This window comes from Neophocaena asiaeorientalis, unplaced genomic scaffold (genome assembly GCF_003031525.2).
Source record: "Neophocaena asiaeorientalis asiaeorientalis breed wild unplaced genomic scaffold, Neophocaena_asiaeorientalis_V1.1 scaffold327, whole genome shotgun sequence".
Taxonomy (NCBI): domain Eukaryota; kingdom Metazoa; phylum Chordata; class Mammalia; order Artiodactyla; family Phocoenidae; genus Neophocaena; species Neophocaena asiaeorientalis.
In genome coordinates, this window is record NW_020174560.1 from 2,534,548 (window position 1) to 2,560,007 (window position 25,460).

At 39.8% G+C, this 25,460-nt stretch overlaps 1 protein-coding gene across 1 annotated transcript in view; it reads left to right on the plus strand.

Annotated features, from left to right (window-relative positions):
* ANKFN1 (ankyrin repeat and fibronectin type III domain containing 1) overlaps positions 1-16,710 on the plus strand; it is a 123,287-nt gene extending 106,577 nt beyond the window's left edge. Inside the window, exons 12-15 of the mRNA XM_024757542.1 lie at positions 2,971-3,186; positions 12,002-12,168; positions 14,798-14,948; positions 16,519-16,710. Of these exons, the coding sequence (XP_024613310.1) occupies positions 2,971-3,186; positions 12,002-12,168; positions 14,798-14,948; positions 16,519-16,710 (726 nt within the window). The remainder of the gene's footprint in view (positions 1-2,970; positions 3,187-12,001; positions 12,169-14,797; positions 14,949-16,518) is intronic.
* The last annotated feature ends 8,750 nt before the right edge of the window (positions 16,711-25,460 follow it).

Consider the following 25,460-nt stretch of genomic DNA (forward strand, 5'->3'; position numbering starts at 1 on the left):
TGTTAGTTTCAGATGTACAGCAAAATGAATCAGTTATACATATACATCTATCCCCTCTTTTTTAGATTCTTTTCCCATATAGGTCATTATAGAGTACTGAGTAGAGTTCCCTGTTGCTATACAGTAGGTCCTTATTAGTTATCTATCTTATAGATAGTAGTGTGTATGTGTCAATCCCAATCTCCCAATTTATCCCTCCTCCCCTTTCCCCCCGGTTAACCATAAGTTTGTTTTCTACATCTGTGACTCTATTTCTGTTTTGTAAATAAGTTCATTTGTACCATTTTTTTTAGCTTCCTCCTCTACAGCTTTTAGAAACGAGTGTTAGTGAGCTAAAGCCAGGTAACAATTCATGAATACTATGTCTCTTTCATTTTTCAAGGGGGGGAGAAGGTTTCCCCGAAATTTTACTCTTCTTTTCCAGGCCTTCATATCTCTACGCCAGACCTCCTTCAACTTCCCATGTCACCCCAAACTGAATGAAAGTCCCTAAGTATTGTGCATCTGTCCAGGGCTTACTGACAGCCCTGCGGTTTGTTGTGGTTATAACCTAGAGGCATTCCTGTGAGCCATCAGATGGCTTTTACTTCTCTTTACCTTGTAGAATCCTCAGAGTTCCCAGATCTCCTCATCTTGATTGCATAGCATGACAAGTATTAACATGGTATGTTTTTCCTTTAGGCACTAAAGAACCCCAAATTTGCCCCCTTAGAACGTGGTTGCAACTTATTTTCACAAAGATATTCCTCTTTTAAATTGGGCTCTTCCCAGAGCTAGCTATCCAACCCAATTTGCTATCAACAAAGAATTTCAGGAAGACTTTTAGTGCTTCTCGTTTAGTCAGCATATCCAAAACTAACAGTGAATCACTGATAATAAACTCTGCCTAAATGAAATGACCATCTCATTCAATGTCCACTCACCCACTTTGATCCAAAGCAAATCAAATTTTCCAGTGTCCTAATGATGTTACTTCAGTCAACAAAAATTTCTTGAGCTATTACTATGCACCAGGCACTGTGCAAGGAACCCAGAGAAACAGAGATGAAAAAAACCATGATTTCATGACATGTACATCAATACACAGGAAAGTCAAAGTCATGCTAAGATACAAGTTGGTACATGAAGCAGTAGGGGACAAAAAAGGAGATGATAAATTCTACCTGTGAGAGTTGAGAAAGTCCTCCCAGAGAAGGTGAAACCTGGGCTGAGTGTTGAAAATGAGTAAGTATAAACCAGGGTGGAATTCCAGTTGGAGCACTAAAGAAAGCCCATACCCTGCCTACTTGTATCAAGCTTGAAAGTTTACAAAACACTTTCTCATACATTGCTTGACTTAATCCACCAATCATTCTATAAGGTAAGGATTAGCATAAGGGATGTCTGAGCTGTAAGGACTCTTAATTTTAAATGATGAAACTCAGAGCCAGAAAGAGTAAGTCATTTTTTAGAAGTCTAAGTGTTAATGAACAGCAGCCAGACCTGAAACTCAACACCAGGATAACTAAAGGCTTAACAGCAGTAATGTGCTGGAGCCAACTTGTACTCACTTAGGAGAGCCAACAGTTAAGTATTCAGAGATTTTCAAAGCCTGTTGTCACAACCTTTGGTAGCTTGAAACAGGGTACTGTGGGAGTATTTACACCACAGAAATTGGCATATTATATATCAAGCCTCTTTTTTTTTTTTTTTTTTTTTTTTTTGATGGCCAGTTTACCAGCATGCCATTTCTGATTGGCCAGTACTGCTTTGCAGCAAACTGCTTTATATAAGACTGTAGTACTACACAGGGCTGGATTAAAAGGCTTACCCAATTACTTCTCTATGATTTAGAAGTTAATCGTTAGAAAGGGATAATCTGACTGAGTAGTTAGGCCATTTCTAAAAACAGTAATCCTTCCAAATGAATTTTTATAATGTCAATATTATGTATGAAATTTCTTATTTATGTGTTCTGTCCTTGCAAATTAAGAAAAGAAAAAAAAAGACATAGTCCCTACCTATGAGGAACATTCCACTGTTCTTGTAAATGTGAATACTGATCAGCTGGCTCATTCATTTTTAGGTCATCCTTATCACTTTCACAAATTCCAGTTCTAGTTTTGCACTCCTGCTAACAGGTTATCTTGTCAGCACTTATGAGAGCTCACAAAAATAACAGCCAGGAGCTCTGAGATGATTAATTATTTTAAAAAGCTATAGATATTCAAAGTAAAAGCGTATTTTATCGTATTCATCCAGTGCTCTAAGTTAGAAATCTTCAATCCTTGCATATTTATAAAACTGTTTATTTTAATAACATCTACCTGGGCCCCTTCACATTTAATGTGGCATCCTTCTCTTCTTACCTTTCTAAAAGTATTGTCTACCTTGTTGACCTAGCTCACAAACAATTTTAACAAAATTTTAAATAAACAGAACTCTCTGAAATGCAGATAAGTCAAACCAGGCCAATCTCCCAATTAAAGTATCTTGAAGGGAATGTGCAGTCATGTGGGGACCTGGACAATGTGCTACGTTGTCAATTCACTTCTTCATTTTAAACAAGCCCACTTCATACCAGCTTACTGTAGAGCTCTTGAAAACTCCACAAGTAGCATACCTGAAATATCAGGCATTTTTCTTTAAAACATCTGGGATTCTCTTCGAGTGCTGGTAACTGAGGTTTATGTGCTGGTGTGTCTATGTGGGTAAGAGATATTTACAGATATTAAATTTGCTTAAAAAAACATAATTTTTGTGCCTCTTGCTATAATCTTTGCAGGCTTATGGTGAAGACATTCTCTTTGAGCTTCTGTTAAGCACATTTGTATGATGCTACATATTCTATTATAGGGTTAAGTCTGCTCAACAACAACCACCCAAAAACAGCTTCTCAGAAACATCAGATAATTATTCAGTGTCTTTCGTTGCAGTTATGTTGCTTTGTTTGCACATCATCTAAGCTACCAGAAATCTGTTTGTTTCTAGAATTTACTTGGGACACACAATTTGGGAAGAGTTTACTATGAACCCATTAAAGACCGGCATGGAAACATCCTCATAGTCACCATCAGAGAGGTGGAGATGCTCTATTCATTTTTTAATGGCAAATGGATGCAGATCTCAAAGCTGCAAAGCCAGAGGAAGTCTCTCTCAACACCTGAGGAGCCAACAGCCTTAGACATTTTACTGATAACCATCCAGGTATGTAGTCTTTTCAATTTTCCTAATAAAAATTCCAAACACACTTACTGAGGCTCTAGTGAAATGTATCAAGAGCCATTTACATATGCAGTAATGGAATGAAGAGGTCCGGAGGCATGTCATTGTTTGTATTCCACACATAGGAAAGATTCAAAAGCATCAATCAGCTCGTCACTTCTACAAGTCCCTTCCAAGGCCCTAAAAACTTCACACTCATAATTTTGTATTACTTTCCTTAAGAAAAGCACAAAAAATTGTATCAGCTTAAGGCCCGACCAAACTTGGATTTGCCCCTAGACACACAGCTAGAAAATGACAGAGCTGAAAGTTGAACTCAGATCTTCTGATTGGAAGCAGGCTTCTTTCTGCTATATTATATCACATTTGGAGGCAGGAGTTAGGATTTTAATGAGTGAGGGATGGGAGATGAAATAAAAGATGAGTCACCTGAGAACTAAATAGCCACCAAAATTCAAAAATCAGGCAGCTGAGATCCAGTCTCTTAATCTGGATGGCAGAGCTAGGATACAAACCTATATCTTGTGCTCCTGAGTCTAGCACTCTCTCCACGCCACCACACAGCTTCACATGTTCTTATGTAAACATGGGCTTCGAGCTGTTTCTTTTTCCTTCTTTTAAATCCAGTGATGGGGATGAGTCCTATAGAGCTCTCCAGTTAGGTGGCAAAGCTAGGAGAAACAACTACCTTGAGGCCTACACAACCAATGGCATATATCGACAAGACAGCCAATCTGGAGTAATGGGGAAGAAAGGGCTCAATCTCAGACAAACAAGCCAAACCCAAGCCTTGGCCCGGTAACCCCTCAGATCACCCTAAACAGCTAAGTAACCAGCCTGCTGACGTACTTTCATTCCCCACTGAGGGGTGGCTAGTACAATAATCTCACCTTTCTATTACTTGCTCTGGCCCAGACCAGGATAAAGTCCAGTGTAGCAAAGGTAAGCTAATTGGTCAAAGCCAATACCTCTGGATTTGATTTCATGGAATTTGGGTTCATATGAAATTTATAGAGGGTGAGGGTGTGTGTGTGTGTGTGTGTGTGTGTGTGTGTGTGTGTGTGTGTGTGTGTGTGTAGGTGGGAGCAGGGAACACAGACACATTTGTGGTTCCCCTCTTCACCTTTTATAAGTAAGTGCTAAAAGAAACATTTAAAAAATCATAATAAATTGAGCTTTTACAGGGTGACTAATACACTAATCCCCTATAGGGATAAATTGGAGTCTGGGCTACCTTTGCTCCTAGAAACACAGCACAGGCCCCAGCATGATATAATACCTGGTTTCTCCTAGACTTATTACATTAAAAATGTGTTACAGGTGCAGAAAAATTCCAATCTGGCAAAAAGTTGTTAGAGAAGGAGACCAAAAATAGAGGCAAGATCAGGTTTCCACACAGATCCAAGTGGAAAATTTACCCCCGCTGACTGGCACATTCCTGCTTGATGTCATTCCCACCCACCCCCTACTCTCTTTTTTTCTCCTTCTACTTTTTCTCTCTCCCCTCCTTCCCGTACAGGTCTTACACTGGAGAGGAAATGGGGGAATAAAACTATTAGGGAGGTATTCAGTTACTCCTAGACTTAACATTTAATTATGTCAGGAGGCAGCCCCACCAATTCAACATAGAGATAGGTCTTGGTGGTTGACCAAAGCAGGCTGGGTAATTCCTACAATTCCAGGCCACAAACCACTCTTTTTTCTCAGGGTCATAAGAATGATGACCTCCAGGCCTTCTGATTGGAAGCCTGAGCTTCTTTCTGCTACATCACACCACATTCTGAGGCACCACTTTGGACTCAGGCCGACTGGGTATGATTCCTGACTCCACCTTTTCTGGTTATGTGACTAGAACAAGTTACTTAATTTCTTACCTCCTGTATTTCCTTCTCTGCAAAACAACCTACTTCACTGGGTTCTAATGAAGAGTAAATGAGTTAAATACATAAAGCATTAGAAGAGTAGCACAAAGTGAGTGCTCTATAAATGTTAGTTATTTTTATTATTTCTCCACTCAGAAAAATCCAACCAATGCTAGGCTCTCCCTCAGGGCACACCCAGTCCATCTCCTTCTCATCTGTACTCTCCCAGGAGACCCTAGGTACTGGCTCAGTCATTTCACTACTTCTTCTACCTTTTCGTAAGAACTAAAGAAAAATTGTATAAAGACTAAATGATCCACAATGGAGTTTTCAAAACAGATAAGGGCTTTAACAAAATCTGGGCCCATAACTAATGCACTAATCCTCTAGGGCCCCAGGGAACCTCCAGGGTCTAACCCGCTCAAATTCCTGACCCTCTCAAGTCCCAGACCTTCATAACAAGCCACTCTCATATATCTGGAAGGGAGAGAGAAATCCTTCCCACACTTGCCTGGGAAGGAAAAGAGAGTTATTACAGACAAGTTAGAATCCCCCTGAGCAAACTAACTGGCAATGAGGGTACAGTTGACCCTTGAACAAACAACATGGGGGTTAAGGGTGCTGACACCACCCCCCCAGTAGTAAATCCAAATATAACTTTTGACGCCCCAAAATTATAATGTGAAAAAGAAATTCATATTTATTTAGAGGTATAACAATTCATGCGTTGATAATAAAGAAGCAGCAGTATGACTGCTTTATGGTAGCCTAGCGTAACTGATACAATTGCTTCACAGTAGCCTAGCCTATATACGCTTAAGAATGGTCATAAAATTTTTATGGCATACGGTATTATAGTCACATTCGTAATACAGTATTGGAAACATTGTTACTTTTTTTAAAAAGCACTTACCTGTGGTGACAGCCTGATAGGCAGTTTCTCCAATTACAAGAGACAGGCATACTGTATGGTAATGTAATTCTCTGAAAGAAAAGTTATAAAACAGTAAGAAAACTAAAACATTATTAATTTTACATTAAATACTACTCACCTTTTGCCTATGTAAGGATAGGTTATCCACTTCCATACAAGTCTAGCACAATACAAGTGTACATAATATTCCACACATATATTTTTGTATATTTATTGAAATCCAGGTATAAGTGGACTCACACAGTACAAACCCATGTTGTTCAAGGGTCAACTGTGTTTCCAACAGAAAGGCCCCTCTCAGGTGCTGAGTTTCTCCGACCATAATCTTCAGGGGTCACTTCAATAACTAGAAACCTCCAGGTAAAGTTTTCTCTGAAGATTAATCTCTCACATTTGTACTACACTTTCAAGTTTATAACACTTTGTCACATCTATATCATTTGATCCTCATGAAAACCCAGTGAGGTTGAGTGGGAAATTTCTGTCCAATTCATAAATGAAGCTATGGATTTCAGGGAAGTAACTCACCAAGGTCCTATTACCAAAAAAGCAGCCTGTGGGACTAAGACACAAGTCTTCTGACTCCTAGCCTGGTGCCCTTCCCATTCTGCCATGTTGCTTTACACACCTTCCCCGTCCTTTTCTCTAGATCCTTTTTAAAAGTGTGATCCTAGAGAAGCTGTGGTGAAGCTTGCCCTCCATCTCCCTCCCATCCCTGCTCTCCTTCCCTTGATCTCCTTAGGCATTTCTTGTCACCTACAAGGACCCAGCATCTTCTTCTTACACCTGAGGTGCCCAAGACCTACTATCTCTTCTGCCCTTTTCTGCTTTCTCCTGCACATTCCTGCTCTCTCTACCTCCAAGGAACCCCTAACGTGGGGATCAAAAACTACTGGAATCAGGAAGATTAATGGAAATGAGTCAACTGGGCAGGATATAAGAAACAATTGGGGTCACACAAAACTTGTTCACCAATGTTCATGGCAGAAGTATTCACAGTAGCCAAAGAGTGGAAACAACCTACATGTCCAATAACTGATGAATGGATAAACAAAAGTGATGTATTCATATAATGGAATATTATTCAGCCATAAATGAAGTACTGATCCATGCTAATATGGATGAAAACATTATGCTAAGTGAAAAAAGCCAGACACAAAATGCTACACAATTAAATATCCAGCACAGGCAAAGCCATAGAGACAGAAAGTAGATGAGTGGTTCCAGGGGCAGGAAGAGGAGGGACTGGGGAAGGACAGCTAACGAATGGGAGTTTTCTTTTTGGAATGTTGAAAATAATCTGAAATTAGATAGTGGTGATAGTTGCACAGCCTTGTGACTATAGTAAAAACCACTGAATTTCACACTTTAAAAGAGTGAATTTTATGGTATGTGAGTTATATGTCAATATAAAAAAAAGTGGAAGTAACAAAGACTATAGTAATCTGAAGAGCCCTTGTCTCATCTAAAGAACAGCCCTATTCAGCCTCAACTAATTGCAGTGGAAGAAAGTGGTCCCAATGTTGAAATATTTTTCAATTTTTAAAGAGAAGTTGAAAGTCCAGAGTTTGGGATAAAATCTCTTTATTTTTAAAAGTTAGAAAATGATTCAGAAAATTTACATTCTTGGCAGCCTATATAATCTTGGGCCACAGGCCACCATTTTATGACCTCTGCTAACCCTGGACAATTCAGCTTCCATACCCTATCCAACAAAACAAAAACCCTGTAGTTATTGGAAAAGCAACTACACATTGTTCCTCTAACAAGCTCTTAGGATATCTGATCAATGAAGAGAAGAAGGGTATACCCTTCCTGGTCACTGCACCAACACAACATATTCTCTCCCAAAGGTTCAGCCCCAGACCCCCAGTACCTCTGGGCCACTCACTTCATAGTTAATAAACATTTTTTCAGCACCAGCTAGGTGCCAGGAACTCTTCTAGGTGCTATAGGAAAAACAAATGAATAACTCAAGGTCCTTCCTTTCAAGTTCAGTCAAGGGAGGGAGACAGACTTGTACACAAATCAAGGTAATACAAGGCAGGATTAAACCAGAACCTGCTAGCAGCACAAACAGTGTACTATGAAAACACAGACAAAGCAAGTATTAATTCTACCTGGAAATATCAGGGAAGCCGTCGTAGAAGAGGCGACATTTGGCTGAGCCATGAAGGGTAAGTTAAGTTTACCAGGTGGAGAAAAAATGAAAGAGAGAAAGACAGGGGGGAGGGAGAAGAAAGGAAAGGGGGAGGGAAGAAGAAAGGAAGAGAGGAAAGAAGGGAGGAAGGACGGAATTAATTAAATAGAGAATTAAATTAAATAGAGGGCATGGTACAAAAAATTAAGGTAAAAGCTGGAAAAGGAGATCCCACCCGCCCTGGAGTCCACAATGGACCTTACACAACCTTTATCATACTGGGTTAAGAACAACTTGCTCACATGTCTCTCTCACAAACTGAAATACGAGTTCCATGAAAAGAAGGATCATGTCCTATTCATCTTGATGTCACTAACATCCCAGCATAATGCCTGATACGCAGTAAGTGCTCGATAAAAGCTGGTAGGATGAGTGAATTCATGAACGAACGAAGAATCAAAGAAGAGAGATTAGGCTATGTATGAGGAAGGAAAAAGCAATCCATTTTGGCTGGAGATAAGGGACACAAGAGGACTGCAGTGGAAGTAGAGACTGGAAATGCAGGTTAGAGGTCAAATCAGGCAATATATAAACCCACAGGCATTTGATTTGGCTTAGGGGGCCTTTCTAATGTACCTCAGATTATGTGAATAGGACAGCTTCTTTCTCTTCCCATGCATTTCTCAGGCTCCAAAAACATTCTGACTAATGAAGGCTAAATGACTATGTAAAGGCAGGAAAACACATAGTAGATGCTCAGTAATAGTCTTTAAAAAAATTGAATGGAAGAGTGAATGACTCCATCCCAGAATGGTGTTGTTTTTTACATAACCACAGTATGTTCCTAACTCACATTCTATTTGTGGTCAGTTCTGACCCCCACATGTTTTTTCTTATACTCATACCCATTCTATATTTGTACTCTTGGGTTTGGGTCTTTACAAGCACATTTTCTTATTACGTTTCAACCCTAATTACGATAGGCTTATTTTTCCAATGCATAAGGTCATTCAGAGCTTTATTACTATTTTCCAGAAAATCAAAACCACACCAAATTTGGGACCCACAAATTTGATACACACATTCTTCATTTCTTTGTCTGGAACATCAATAAACATGATGAACCGACTGGCTCTCAGGACCAGTCTCTACTGGGCCATCGCTCAATATGTCCTACTATTCCCATACTATCCCCATCACCCACAAATCTTCAACCCTGATATTCAGCTTATTAAAGTCATGCGGTCAAGATTCTGCTGATACTTTTCCCAGATTATCTAGTGAAACAGATCATACTGGAGACAACTCCCTGGTCTATGGATCTTGTTCTTTTGCTATTAGGAATTAAAGTTGTCTGTATGATCTGCCCATCACAAAACCATGTTGACTCCTATTTAGTGTCTCAGGGTTTCCTAGGTGACTGCAAATTGATTGACTGATGGTTTGTTCTCATTTTTCCCAAAGATCTATAAGTTGGTGGTCTTTAATTACTAGCGTCATTCTGTGTTTCTCCCCTTCCTGTTTCAGAGATAGGCATATTTGCCCTTTTCCAGCCTTTAGGGACTTTTCCAGTTCTCCATCACTTCTCAAAAATAATGATCTGTGGGTTTGTGGCCACATCTGCTTGTACAGCAAGCACCCCTAGGGTGCATATCGTCAAATTCTGCTGATTAAATACTTGCATTTTTCCTTCTCTCATTAACTGTTTCTCTCTCTTTGATTACCTGTTCATTTCTCAAAATTTCACCTTGACTGAACTTCCTCTAGTCAACTAATTATCTGCAGTCTGTTCTGAAGAGACAAGATGAAAACATTCAGCCTTATCAATCTCCTTATATTAATAAGGATTCCCTCCTCCTTAATCGTGAAGTCAAATTTTTCTAGTCTATTTCTTTGCCAAATATCTTAAAACTTATTTAGTCTTTGCTTTCTTATACATGCTAGTTATGTCTTCCTTCCAATTGTGACCATTCTTATTTTGTCCCTCTTCTGCTATTCTCATACATTCTGTTTTAGGGACAAGGCCTGATTTCCACATGTTGCAAACTTATTATATATAGAAACAGTACTGGGCACTAAGGAGACAAAGCAATTGGAAAAAAAAAAACGCCCTGCCATTAATTTCATAGTCTAGTTCAAGAAAAGAACATAAAAGAAGAAAAATATAAGTTAAGTACTCCTTCCTCTGTATGCCGACATTGCCTCTATTATAAACTGGTTTCGGTATATTGTGATCATTCCTTTACTCATCTGTCTTTCTTGACCTCGTCAAAAGCAGGGATCATATAAGGTTCACCTGAAACCCCAATGTCTCCTATAGTACCTGGAACTCAATATGTTTGATAAGGACAGGACAAAGGAGACAATACACAATAGCATATGTTAGATGTTACAGATGGTTAATTCTACAGAGGAGGGGTCATTTCTTCAGAGTATACTGTCAAGGAAGACCTCATACCTTTCTGTTCCATACTGAATTCTATGTAAGTTTAAACTTGTTTTTTTCTCTTCTGTTTTGCCTTCCCTACATTTAGTGGTAGAGTTGATTCCCTCTTTTTTACCCCCTTTGAAAACTAGGCTAAACTGTGGCCTATAGAAATCCTTCCCCTATAATCAGTTTCCTGAGTCATCACTCCTACTCTGTTTCACCCCTACACGGCCCAAATGTATAAAAAGTCTTACCTACTGATATACAGGAGAGGGAGTGTCTGTATTACCAAGTATTTATTACCTGAGTTCCTGCAGTCATCTAGAGAAGCAAAAGTCACAACCTTAAAAGTTCACTAGAAAACTGACCACATAGAAAACAAAACTCCACTCAAACACCCCTCTGTGCTTAACTAGGCTGGCACTTCCTATTGCACCACCTTTATTCAGTCTCCGCTGCCTATGGAATATTGTGATGTGACAATACAATGCAAATTCCATGCAAATCTACTACAAGGTAAACTTTTAAATCTTGTAAAAGATACAGAATTTTGTGAAGCTGATGAGGATGACATGGAGACTAATCAAATCACATGCAAAGTTACTGACAATTGAGAATCCAGCAATGGTAGGCCAGTTGACAACTGAAGACCACACAATGAACAAGGATTTTATAAGAGAATGACCTGAATATCAAATTTGTTTAATGCAAGGGAAAAAAATATATGGAGGCTTCAAATACTCTTGCAAAAATTATCCTCTTCATGATCACATTGTGAAAGTCAAACATGAGGAACAGCATTTCGTCTATCATACAATTTAGTCTAAAATGTTAACCCAAGAGTCAATACTTGATTCTCTCTTCATTCTCAGAATTAGTGATTATAACTCGAATGTTAATAAGATAAATAAATCTATTGCTATTGCTTGTTTGATTTTTCAAGATAACAATCAAATCCTTTTTTTTCTACTTACTATAAAATGTTGATCCTTTTCCTGACACCAATTATCCTGAAATAATGAGGCTTCCTATACTGCTTTGTCAGTTTTTACACTTGCAGTTTGTTTTCCCCCAGCTAAACAATAAACCCTTCAAGGACAGAAATTATGAATTCTACTTTTCTTTAGTATCTATCTGCCTCCACCACCAACCAGACCATTCCCAATCACAACCCACACACCTATTCGTGGAACAGAAATCTGAGGAAAATAAGCATGCAGAATATATTAAAGGCTGAGTACCTGACTTGGAGGCTAATTCTCCTGAAGGTAAGACTGGCTGTACCACCAACACATTCTCAACATTCATGGTGGTATCCAAGGTTTCTCACTAATTACTTAGCTACAGCTCCTTTAATTCGTGACATGGTGTACCTAAGAAATGAAAAGAGATTGCCTTTTAATGTGTTTTTTGTTTTGTTTTTCATCCTACAGGATATTCTCTCCTATCACAAAAGGAGTCATCAGCGTCTCTCTCCTGGATTATATCTGGGTTACCTAAAGCTATGTAGCTCTGTGGATCAAATCAAAGTTCTTGTTACCCAAAAGTTGCCTAACATTCTCTGCCATGTGAAGATCCGAGAGAACAATAACGTTTCCAAGTAAGTTGTGAGGAGTTTAGATTTTCCTCATGATGAAACAATGGCTACGTGATGGGTTTGATGTGCCAGAAGGAAACTGAAATGTTACTTCTGAGTGAAGTTTCTACGATGAGACGTCCTCAGGGGCCAGCACATTGGGGCAAAGGCATAGCTCGGGTTTTAACGTTAGGATAAGGAGGGCTTGTAGTATTGATTGCTGGAAGGAGTGGGCGCATTTAAAGGGGACACTATCCTTTCACTTTCCTCTGTGCAACCACTGACATTCAGGTTAATGAAGAGATGCCCTTTTCTTTCAGCACTGCTATTTCCAGTATCTTTTCTCCACAACCTAAAAAGTCACATATAAAAAAGTCACTTGTGTAAACGGGTTCTAGTAGAGTAACTGGTCTCCCCTTAACCTTAAAGGACCCTCCCTACCCTCACTCCCCCCACCCCAACGCCCTGGCCTAAGGACTTTGTGTGTTTCCTACAGTCTTTACGGTTCTCTAGGGAAGAAAAGAAGTAACAAGGCCTGACCTTCTGGAAATTGCTCTATGATTTGGCATTATGGTGAATTACCGTTAACTTTGGAAAACGTTGCCCAGTCTTGGTAATCTGACTCAGCTTTACCGCTAGCCCTCTAGTACACCTCTGAAGGTCTACTAAAATGAACTGAACTGTGTTCAACACAAAAACAAAAGGAAAAGAAAGAACAGACAAGAAAAGAAAAAGAACTTGAAAAAGAGTTTGTCAAGCTTCAGTGTACAATTTAGATCCTCAGGCTCTAGCTGCACCTACAGATTTGCTTAACCAAAGGAGACTCTAATTTGGTCATGTAAAATTTGGTCACTAAAGTGAGAAGAACTTTTTAACGAGAGTATCTCACGATGTTTATTAAGTACTACTTGGTGACAATGTAGGAGATGACGATGACGACGGTCTCTTCAGAGAACTCACTAGCTGCCATATTCTCTTCCACTTACCAACTACACCTAGACTTAAGTCTGCCATCTGGTGGCCACTTCTACAATCAGCATTAGTTATCTCCGTCCTTCCCAAGAGGCTCATTTGTGGGTTGATTTTGCAATGGTTACTTTCATCCATTTTCTAGATTTGTGCCTTAAAGGTTTAGACTCTATCTTTTAGTGGTTGCACCAACTAATTTCCCTTTGCCAAGGATCCAAGTTTCATTTTTACAAAAGACTCCAGTAGCCTTCCCTCTGCCAGTTCCATCTCCCTCATCCTTAAAGACTAAACTGATTAGTGGTAGATGTTTCATGGTATTCTTCCTGGTAATTTATTTTCTAATTTGATTACAGATAATATTTTAGCAATGTGGTCCTTTAGATTTTGTGCTACTCAGAACCCCTCATGTAGTTCAGTATCAGTGGCGGAAGAAAAGATATAGTTCCCAAGCAGGTTCTCAAAGATTTCAATTATTTGTGAGGCCAACAGTATGCCCAGATTGAAGCAGGATTTAATTTTCTTTTTTTTTTTTTCCCTCTTATTGAGACAAAGGGTAGATTTTTCCATAGTCTTTTCCAGTGTGGGAATTGAAATGAAACTGATATCATGAAAACAGAAACTTTTCTAAGAGGGTAGCTGGTTAAAAGAGAGTATATTCTGATGAAAAGCTCATGTCACAATCAATTTCATTTTCTGGCTCATAGCTCGGAGCCCCAGTGAGTATAACCCATCAGGGAGAGCCCTCAGAGGATTTTCACGAGGGTGGGAACATATGTTAGCACCTCCTCTCTTTCCAACCCAAAACAGGAGGGCTTTCCTTTCCTCTCTAGCCTGCTCCTGAGAACACATTGCTGCTCCACGCAGAGTTAGAAAATGTGCCAACTGAACGTGTTTAGAGATTTGTGCTAAAATACCTGTGGAAACAATGTTGCCCAAGAGGCTTTTACCTTGATCTTTTCAAGATCCTTTCAAAGAGCAGCTTTTGGGGGACAAACCAGATGTGCTTTCCTCCCACCACCATTCTTTTCCCTTCCCTTCTGCAGGACATTTGGAAAAGTTCACTAGGAAGGATTGTAGAGCATGCAGAATAAAGACACAGATGACTGGTTTGAAAGGAGGATGGAAGCAGTGATGTGTGTCCCCTGGTTCCTTTTATTGGAATTGTCTGCTGTTCCTGTTTGTGATTCTCAAGCTTTTGGAAGGGGAAGGAAACCAAAATAGTACCCACGATCACAACAGGCCAGGGATGAAACGTGCCATGTGGTTTCTTGCCTGAGTTGGACCAGAGTCCTGTGGTTACCCAACTGCTGAATTAACCAGCAGATGCCCCTGTGGTAAAATGTAGGGTCTTAGAACTTACAGGGGAATCTTCAGGAAAAGAAAAATGAAGACAGGAAATTATTACAAAATATTTCAAAGCTCTAATCTCAAAGACTGATTCATTACAAATCAGACCTGCTGTTCTGAGGTGTATGTGGTTTGATAGGTGAAATAAGCTTAAATTAGAAAGAGTTCATTTTAAACTCCATTTGGGTGGCAAAAAAGTTCAAATTTCAAGAATTGCATCAAGTTTTAAACCACCAAAAATTGGTTATTCAGGTTCTGGACATATGCAGTAAAAATGTTCTGAGCTGTGTTCTGAACTTTTGTAATATTTCTAATTTTAACTTGACTCAACATACAGAGAGGAGTGGGAATTGGTCCAAAAGCTTTCTGGCTCTGAATCTATGGAAAGTGTGGATCATACTTCTGACTGCCCTGTGCAATTGTTCTTCTACGAGCTCCAGATGGCAGTGAAAGCTCTCCTTAAGCAGATCAATATACCTCTACACCAGGTACCAGTCTTTACCATTTTTATCTTCTTTTTATGGCTCATGGAAACTGCATTATGGGGTAAAACTCAAGAGGTAAAAAAATATATGTATACATATTTTGTTCATTTATTTACATACCACTTTGCACATACATGCACATTTTCAATTTGATGCCTATAAGTGGACACAGGCTGCACTTCTGTACCTTTTCTCTAGCTCCTCCATATTGATGTCTTCCAAAGTTCCCAGAGCCCACTTCACTGTGGTTTGGTCAAACAAGGAAAAGTAATTGCCTAACCCACCTTGAAAGACATCAAGTCTCAGCTTCAGGATAGCATGAAGCAAGGGGAATAAATAAATAAACAAATAAGTAAATAAATAAGTGTATGGTTAGATTTGCAAATAATTTACTCACGAACAGAAGACTATTGGTAGTCTAAGTCCAGAGCAGTGGCCAAGGTTATGCCATGCTATCTTTCCACAAACAGAAAATTTGCTGTCAAAATCACTTGCCTTGTCTAAATCAAGATGTGCAAATCTTACCTCCACTAATAAGCAACTTCAAAAAAAAAAACAAAAACAAAAACCCTGTAGGCACAGAAGAGAAGAGTAAATGTTTATTAGGTTCTGTCTAGTAAGCTAACATCATGTAGCATTAGGTTGGATTTTTTTTTTTTTTTGGACCTACATTCACCATCTCTCCCCACTCAACACACACACACACTACTATTCCTGTACACACAGAAAATACACCAAGTTTAGCCTGCAGACGGGAAGACTGTTAACGGGAGTGACTGGCTCTCTTTAAATAACAGAAAGACAACTATGAATTGGCCTCTGACCCATGGAGGCAAGGGTCTATCTGAGAGTGCTCTTCCATTGGGGCACTGCTCCGATTACAAGTCAATATTGCAAAGCCTAGTCCAAAACAGCCGACACTGACGAAGGATACATTGCACAAGATGCTATAAAGACACTAGAGGAGTAACTGCATTATTCTGGGGGTGGCCATGTACTCAGGAGGAGGAGAAAAAATACCAGCTCAACTTGCAACGGTAGATACCATTAAAGGGTTTCTTGGGCTTAGAAAGTTTGAAGCAGCTCATATTTCACTGGTGACTCTTGGGCTTCGTATACATGTTGGGAGAAGGCTGCCTAACTGCCTAAGAGTACATACTTTTTTTTTTTTTTTTTTTCAGAAAATTGTAAAATTTTCTCAGTCCTTGGCCAGAAACTACATTTTCCCCCCTTAACCAACTTAAATTGAAACTAGTGGATTTTTAATTCAATCCATTTTTGTTGCTTCATGTAATTATATTCATCATTTTGAAAAGCCCACAGAATGCAATCATTTTCTGCTTTTATAAGAAGCATAAATGTTGTTTTCAGAGTTTATGTGGAACATTACTGCCTTAAATCTTGATTTTATATAGCATTATTAAATGGACTGAACCCTAATATTTATGTTGTATAAAAATTCCAAGCTTGAAGTTGTGTAATTTTGTTAGATGTTTTATGCCAGTTTGGTGTTGTTTATGTAAGTGCCATGTTGTAACTCTCCTATTTTTCCTCCGCGCGTGTCCCTCTGCAGGCAAGGAACTTCCGCCTCTACACACAGGAGGTGTTGGAAATGGGTCACAATGTGTCCTTTCTTCTCCTGCTCCCTGCCTCAGACGACGTCTGTACAGCCCCAGGACAGAATAATCCTTACACCCCACACTCAGGGTTTCTTAACCTCCCTCTTCAGATGTTTGAACTTGGTATAGTAGCTTGTTTCACCTAGAAATATTAACCCAGCCTCCTTATAATAAAATCACAAAGTTATATCTGTTCCCCCTTGTCCCAGTGGAGGGTCAATAAATCACATGACGGCTTTGGCAACAACCCTTCCTAGAACTGTGTACAAGTCTGAGAGAAAGCAAAGCTCCAAAACTATGTGCCTAAGCAATAATTATTGAAACCTAGCTAAGGCCCAATGGAGAGGAGGGACTTCTAAACAGAAAGTTCAGTTATCAGGCTGTAGTTCTTGCCTCCCCTTTGCTTTCCTAAAACATAAATACAAGAACTAATGTTTTCATGAAAAGCACTGCCCCTTCTCTTTCTTCCTCCCTTCTTTTCTTTTGTTTTCTTTTCTTTCCCTTTTCTTTTCTTTCCTTCTTTCTTTCTTTCTTCTCTCTTCCCCCACTTCCCGCCCCCTCTTTCCTCCAAATGGGAAAAAAAATACTGAAATTAAAATGTAAAGTGTGTATCACTTTAAAGGGGAAAAAAGCCTATAAGTAGTGCTAATTTATTAAATAGACTCAATTTCTAGCAGACCATTTGAGAAGTTGACAGGGTCTCCCGGGATGCAATATTGTGATTATAATGTGGGATTCTGAATGGTGGAAGATCTTGTCCTAACTTTCAAAAATGAATAGCCTGGGCCCCAGGTTCTCTATTTTTGCAGAGACCCCTGCTGCCCACTGAAAATGTGAATAGGGAAGCTTTGTCTCTTCCCCATGCTTCATTTTGTAACAGGCCAATAAGAGGCAATTAACAGGAGTTCCATCAGTTCAAATGGATTGCAGGATTTGTGGAAGGGTGAGTGACGGGGTGGGTGGAATGGAGGCAGACTCTCTTTGGATTGCTCCCCAGCCACCAGATTTAGAAACAGACAAGGCAACTGCCTGATGTCTCATTCTGAGACTTGGGCATCTGAATCTGAATTTATCTCTTGAGGATAAATGGATGAAGTCTCCCAGTTTCCCTTGCTCCAAGCAGTTTACATGCCCAAAAGCTGATGAACAGCGATTGCTATTTCCGGAGCAGGGAGAGTTATAAAGAGAAGCCTGAATCGGACTTGCAGACTGGGACTTGAGAGTACTGGGTCCTCTATTGTGTGGCACTGGCCATCATTGAACCTTCTTGTACCTTTTCTGTGTCAAATCATTAATAATATTGGCCATACCACTCCCAAAATGCCTGAATGTGAATGTGACCATTTAATGAGTTCCCTATCCAAATGAACATTTTTAGTCTATGATATAACTGATGTATGATATAGCTATGATCTATATGATATAGCTATTACAAAACATAGTTTGAGTCAAGGTATTTCAATTCAAGTCGCTACATGCACATTAGGTACCTACTGTGGAGATTAAGAGATGAGTTAGGACTAAGGCTCTGCCCTCAAGGGGCTTTTTAGTACAGTGGCAGGAGTAAAATAAGAACACGAGTTAAGTTTTAAATGATGTATAATGTGCCAAAATCTTACACGTTAAGTGATACTGAAAAAAGAAATGAAAGCACGTTTTCTCAAAGAAGGTATCAAAAAGCCGTCTTGGAGAGGGGATATTTGATATGGGTGTTAAAGAATGGACAGGATGCTAATAAACATGGATAATGAAAGCTTTTTTGTCAGAGGGAGAGCAGAATAAGCAAAGACGTAAGAATAGAAAAACTCAAAAAGAATCAGAAAAAAGAACAAGTGGTCCAGTTTGGCTACATCTGAGAAATGAACTGAGGAAACAGTAGACATAAAGCTGTATGGACAAGCTGTAGCCATACTGGGCAGTACTGTTAAGAGTCAGGCTGAGAAATCTGTTTAAGATGGATTGAAAGCAGGGTTGGGAAGATAGTTCAGGGGTTATTATAATATTCCAGTGCTAAGGTAGACACAAAACAAAAAAAGGAAACAAACACGGATGTAAGAAACACTGGAAGTAATCGACAAGACTGGACAACTGTTTGAATGAGAAAAGGCAAAGTTTAGAGACTTCTAGAATACCCCCATGGTTTTTAGCTTCAAAGACTGTGAGGATACCGCTGCCATTAACCAGACATAAGGAAATCAGAGAAGAAAATGCTTTGGGGAAGAATATGATACTTTTAGCTCTGAATATCTTGAGTCTGTAGGTGCTAATTCAACATCCAAGTAGACATATACAACTGGCAGTAAAAATGCAGGAGACGAAGTTGGGTACTAAACACAGAAATTTGGCCAATGTCTACTGATAACAGCTGAAGCCATGAAAGTGAATGATTTCCCAGGGATAGATAAATGACAGAGAAAAGAACTAAAGAAAACACTTCACTGGAGAGCCAACTGGGAGTCCACTCTGTGTGAAATGGTCATTACTGTTCCATGATTACAGGCAAAAATACATGAGATTCATTTCCCCATGCCTCAGTGGGCAATGGGAATGATCAATGATTTAGTATCAGTCATAATAGTGACTTGACTCTCAAGACCCTGGAGGACCAAGCCCTGCAAGTATCCTCTCTATCTTGCTTTCTGGGAGGCTCACACACTATTCTTGGGCAACCAGACTTTATCCTACTGCTGTTACTCTCTATTCTACAATTTCCTCTCTTCACTCACTTGTTCACTAATTCATCAATAAATATTTAAGTAACCTACTATGTGCCAGGCACCATTCCAGGTATTGAAGTATCAGCAATGAACAAACTCCTCATGGTGCTAATAACAGTCCAGTGGGGGAAACAAATGGTAAACTAATCAACAAACATTAATATTGTAAATGTCAGAGAGTAGTGAGAGCTAGGAAGAAAAATAAATCAGGATAAAGGACTGGAGTGAAGTGACAGGAACTACAATTTTGTATAGGATAACCTGGAAAGGCCTCTCTGAAGAAGATACATTTGAGCAGAGATGCAAGATTTCCGCGCAATGAAAGCAGCAAGTGCAAAGGCCTTACAGTAAGAGTGTGCCTGGCTAAGAGGTCAGTGTAGGTGGAATGTAACAAGCAAGAGCAACAAAGATAGGAAATGATATCAGAAGATCAGCAGTGGCCAGATCATGCACGGCTTCACAGATCATGATAAGGGCTTTGGATTTTACTTTAAGTGTGTTGGAAATACAATGGAGATTTTTGAGTAGTAAAGTAACGTATTAAAAGCTCTGCAGAATCTGGCAGTCCTCCCCACAAAAAAAAAAAGCTTAACTTTGTTTAACCCAACATTTTCCAAATTCATATGACAACAACTAGAACCATTTGGGGCATGGCACCTATTAAAAACCCACAGAAAACATACTTCAGGATATGATGCCCTAGAACAGTGCTTCTCAAACTTTATTGTACATAAGAAACACTGAGAGAGCTTGTTAAAATAGATTCTTGGAGTCCCACTCCAGAAATGCTGAGTCAGTAGGGGCTGGAGAATTGGCATTTCTAACAAGCTTTCAGCTGATACTGAAGCTGCCAATCCACGGACCACACTTGAAGTAGTACTGCCTAGAACACAGAGAAAAAGACGTTTTAGGAATTTAGAAAACTAGGGTTGTGGTTAGCAAAGTAATAGAATCCAACAGTGTCTATCTCTTTGACCCGTCTTACCTCTTCTTAATACTAAAAGCAGTATAAGACCATCGGGTACTATCCTTCACCTATGAAAACCAGGCTGTAGATCAAAGCCTGGATCTCAACAGTTTCTGACTTTAAGATGTTTTTTCCTAGAGTAAAACGTAACCTCTTACCCTACTGGTTCTCCGTTGTTACCATATTGTTGGTGACCCACTTCATTAATGAGGGCCATGTAAGTTTCCAGAAAAGACCACTTGATTGGGCTTGTTTCCACTGGCACACACAATCCTATTAGTCTTCTCTAGGGATCAGGAGGAAATATTGCCAGTATCAGGAAATTAATATACTCTAGTACTACGCTTATTGTACTTTAGCGCCACCAGCAACAATTTTTTAAATACTACTGGGCCTTAGTGAGAACCATGATAAACTCCCTCTTATTTCCAAGCAATCAGAGCTTCCAAAGAGGCAGATTATCAGTCACTTCCTGCAAGCACTTCATAATACCGTCTATAGGAACTCCTAAGAGCTTGCTACAGTGGGCCTAGGCCCCTCGAAGAAAGACCTAAGCAATGTTTGCTTGTTTTTGTAGGTAGGTAGGGACTTCTATATTCCACAGACAGGTCCATAGTAAAAGGTCAACAGATACACTAAGCATTCCTGAGAAAGAGAATGTTGTTGAAAATTCAATCAGAACTCAGAAAATTGTAATAACAACGTAAGAGTTCTAAGAAAACTTGAAAAGTGCAAAGTATGGGAATATACACCCTATAACAGAATAAAGTGTTATACTATATTTCAGTCTGACTTATATAAGTCATCCCTTATACAGCGAAAAGATTTGAGATTTGGCACACTGACCATGTTTCTGCCAGTGGCCCGAGTGAATCATAAATAACTTGCTAACCAGCTATGGGAAACTGTATCTGTGCCTATTCCAGCACAAACTGGATCTAGCAAGGACAAAATGATAAAGGAGCTTAGCCCTCTGTCTCCTGGAGTAAAGACTAGGCTGAGGAAGACCCATAGGATGTTCCTTCATAGGATTACTTGCTGGGGAAAGAGAGAGACCATCATACAGGAGGATGCTGTGAGACCGCTGTGAGCAGGGTTGAGCTGAGGCAAAGTGGTACAACTGCAGACCACTCCCCCTCCACAGCGTGAGAGCTGATACTCCCCGACCCTTTGGATAGGAGCAGGATAGCAATCCTCTGCAGTAATAAAGTATGTGCCTAGGGAACAACAAGGGTCACTATTTATGCTGTTCCCAGAAATGAAAGGAAAAGCCCTTAGAAACTCTGTTCAGTGATATGATCTCTTGAGGATTTGCCTAGCCTACACTGAGGAGGTCACCCTGCCCTGACCCTGTGGGCAGTCACAATTGAGAGCAGGCCTATGAAGAAGAAAGTTGACTTTTATCAATTTCCTTGGCTCTATGATTCCAACTGACTTGACTAGCAAGATTAAGAAACTGGGGAATTTTTTAGAAACAGTTTGAAGCCTGGTATATATTTCATACTTCAGTGCTTGGCTGCATCCTTCATTCAACAAATATTTACTGAGTTTCCACTGTATGCAAAGCATTGTGCTGGGGCTGGACATACAGACATTAATAGGACACAATCTGCCCACCAGAAGTCTAGAATCCAGTGGAGGATACAGACATCTACACCAATAGTCCCAATGCAATGAAAATCCTGCTGTTAAGATGTAGGTTGTTGAATTTCAGAGGAAAGACACCTAATCCTTTCTTACAGAGATAATATTTGAGATAGACCCTGAAGTATAAATAAACATTCAGAAAAGGAAAGAAAAGGTAGAAAAGGAAAATCATTTTAAGCAGAAGGAATAGCATGCACGAAGGCTTGGAGACGTGGGAAAATGCAGCTCAATTAAGTACACTCTTAGTAGTTCACTGTGAAAGATGCTTCAGGCATCTGAGGAAGAGTGACAAGATACAACTAAAATTTTAAAAAGTAAAAATCACAAAGGGCTAGGCCATCCTAAAGCGGTTAGATTTTATCCTATAGGCAAAGAGGAGTCATTAAAAGATTTTAAGAAAAGAAATAGTATGGTCTTACTAGGTTTTAGAAACTCTATGGATTGCAGGAAAACAAATAAAGGACTGAGACTAGAGGCAATGAGACAGTTAAGAGACTGGCCCAGGTGGGCAACGATAAGAACTCAAACCAAGACTGCCACAGCAGGGATACAGAAGAGAAGGCAGGGGCAAGAGGAATTTAGAAGTTAAAATCAATAGGACTTTGTGACTGATTTAATGTGGTTCAAGAGCAAGATGGAGGAGCCAGAGAGTCTGAATAGGGCGCTGAAATGGATAATGCTGCCATCTACCAGAACAGGAAGTAAGAGGGGAGGAACAGGTTTGGGGGGAGGGGAGAGATGACGAGTTAGTTCAGTTTGACAAATGATGAGTTTTGTTTGAGGTGCCTGTGGGATATCCAGGCATTGAGCCTAATGGAATCCAGGCCACAGGCTTATAAGAAATGGCACAGTCTCAACCCTCATTCCTAATGCCCATTTTTCATGATTTAGGATACCACTCCTGAATTCCAACATCAACTCATTCACTACCAGGAATCTTTAGAGAGGCATCTTATGCCCAGGTTCCTTCTGACACCTTGGCAAAGAATCATGGAACTAAACTGACCCTAGGAGGTAATCTTGTTGGTTCCTTAGCTTCCAAACTAGGCTACATGGCCCAGATCGATTAGGACTTTATTGAGCTAGAGATCTTTAGGAAGAATATTCTAATCTCAATCCATTCTAATATTCTACCTACTAAATGCCTCCTTCTTCCCAGGGGGACGTGGTAGGGATGTGAACAAAAATTTCTTTTATATCTGATATGTGCCACATGCTGTGCTGGGCACTTTACTGTTTATTATTATGTTGTCTTATCCTAGGTAGATATTATTACCCCTGTCTTAGATATGAGGAAACGGAGGCTCCCAGGGGTTATATGCCGATTATTATGAAGGTAGTAAGTGGCAGAACTATGATTCAAATCCAGTTTCATCTGATACCTAACCCTGAGTACTTTCCACTCTACTATACTCCTAATCTGACTTCCAGTGTTGGTGCCAACAATTTTATACAGAAAAAAGAGAGAGAACACACCACAGAAGATCAGTCTTAGTTTGTAAATTAATAACAAATCGTGTGGTCTGGGATCATGCATTTTTGCATCCTTATACCATTTTGCCTGCAAAAATGCATGTGATTCACATTAGAAAAAAATTAGAAGCTTCCAGTCTATCCTCCCCTTCTCAGTGATGGCTACCAAATGTATCATTGCTAAACCACAAAAGACTATGTTAAAGTAACATTTGTTAAAGTAACATTAAAGGCTCTGGATAAAAACCACTAGAGCGGGAAAGTGAAGCCCTGTCCTTGTCGTTGAAAGGTCCTCATAGCTCACTGTGGTGAGTGGCACGGGTGGTGTGGGCACTGTGAGACCACCCACTGATCCAAGGCTCTGACCACAAGGAGACACAACAAGAGAAAGTTGTGGACACCCTGGCGTTCTAGAATTCAGATGGGACCGATAGTATTTCCTTTAAAGAAATTCTTCAGTGCCTCTCACTATCTTCCCAGTCATATTTTAGAAAGAAGGAAAAAAGCTGATTTTTTTTTTTTTTTTTTTACAACTTGGTTTGGAAAGGCAGACTGTGAGACACTTCACTCTCTCCACTCTCCAGCCAAGAGAGGACATCTGTCAAGTGCAAACAGGATATAATTCCTCCTTGAAAGGCATAAAGACACATTCAGGGAGCTACAAGGGTCAAGAGTAAGCTAAAAAGTAATGGTGACTCTTTCCTGTAGAGAGGCCAGTAAATATCACAGACCTGAAGTACACCTTTTGAAACAGGAAAAGCAAAAGCACCTTGAGAAAAGAGAATGGAGGGAAAGAGGAGACTTTGGAGGAAGGGTCTGCTCTCTTCAGGTCAGGGTGCGCATTTTGTTGTTGTTCATTCAGTCAATAAACATTAACTGAGAAGTTATAATGTTCCAGGTTTTGAGGAAATAAAAATTAACAGGAGACACGGTTCTTGCCCTCAAAGAAATCGCAGTCTAATACCAAGGCAGTCAAGTAAACACATTATTACAGTAAAGCAGGATCAGTGTCCTGATACATTTAGAAAACAAGTGGTCTAGGAGCACAAAAGAGAGAAACTAATTCTGCCTGGAGGGAAAGAGGTGCCCATGAAGATTTCACTGAGGAGATGATTATTTAAACTAAAATTTTCAAGTATCAGAAGAATCTGACCTGAAGGTACTGGTAAAAAAAAAGGGTATTGGAGGAGAAGGAAATGGTATGTTCACAAGCATGGAAGCTCAAAAGGGCCTGTAGTAGGTTCAGCTTGACCACAGTGTAGGGTCAATGCAGGCAGAGGGTAGAGGGTGGTTGCATGACAAAAGATATGACTGAAGATAAATTAAAATCCTAGATCTCAAGGAGCTTGCTTTATAGTGATATTTGGATTTTATCCTGAGTCAAGACGGAGCTCTACAGAGGTCTGTAACCAGGGAAAAGCATGAAAAGTACATCATTTGGGAAGAGCTCGATAGTTTGTCATTTAATGAGATCAGTTCTTCTGTCAGACAAGGAAGTGTTAGAGCAGGATCTGACACCAGAGAGAAAAAAAAAACCCAGAACCAAAGCTACTTGAATTCAGAAACACTGCCTTGAAATGGTGCACAGCTGGAATAAGGATGGGCCACTGGAGACCTCGCTCCATTCTTCTCTACTACTTCAATAGGAGGAAACACAAACGGAGCAGGTTACCCTTACACTCAACTGAGTTTCATCCTGAGAGAAAATCAAGTAAGGAAGCAGGCAGTGGTAAGACGGGAATTGTAGGGTACACAAAATCTCTCAATGTGCATTAAAGTAGGGCTCCCTCAGTAAGGTGTATAGATGACCAGATGCCCCATTTTGAGGTATGTGGTTTTAGTTTCCCTAAATGTCCAGGTCTAGGTCTCAGGAATCAGCAGCAAAGAGGCCCAAGGACAGTGGTTAGATGTTCTTCCTAGAATTCCTCACCAAAGAAGCCAAAATAAAAATGTTTCCATTCCACAGATTTGTTGAGTTATTACAGCCCTATTTCCAAAGCACAAAACACAGTGACGCAGGTCAGAGGCACACAGAGTAAGTGAGGTTCCTGGCGAGTGAGTCTCCAAACTCAGCAATGGCCAGGAAGAGACT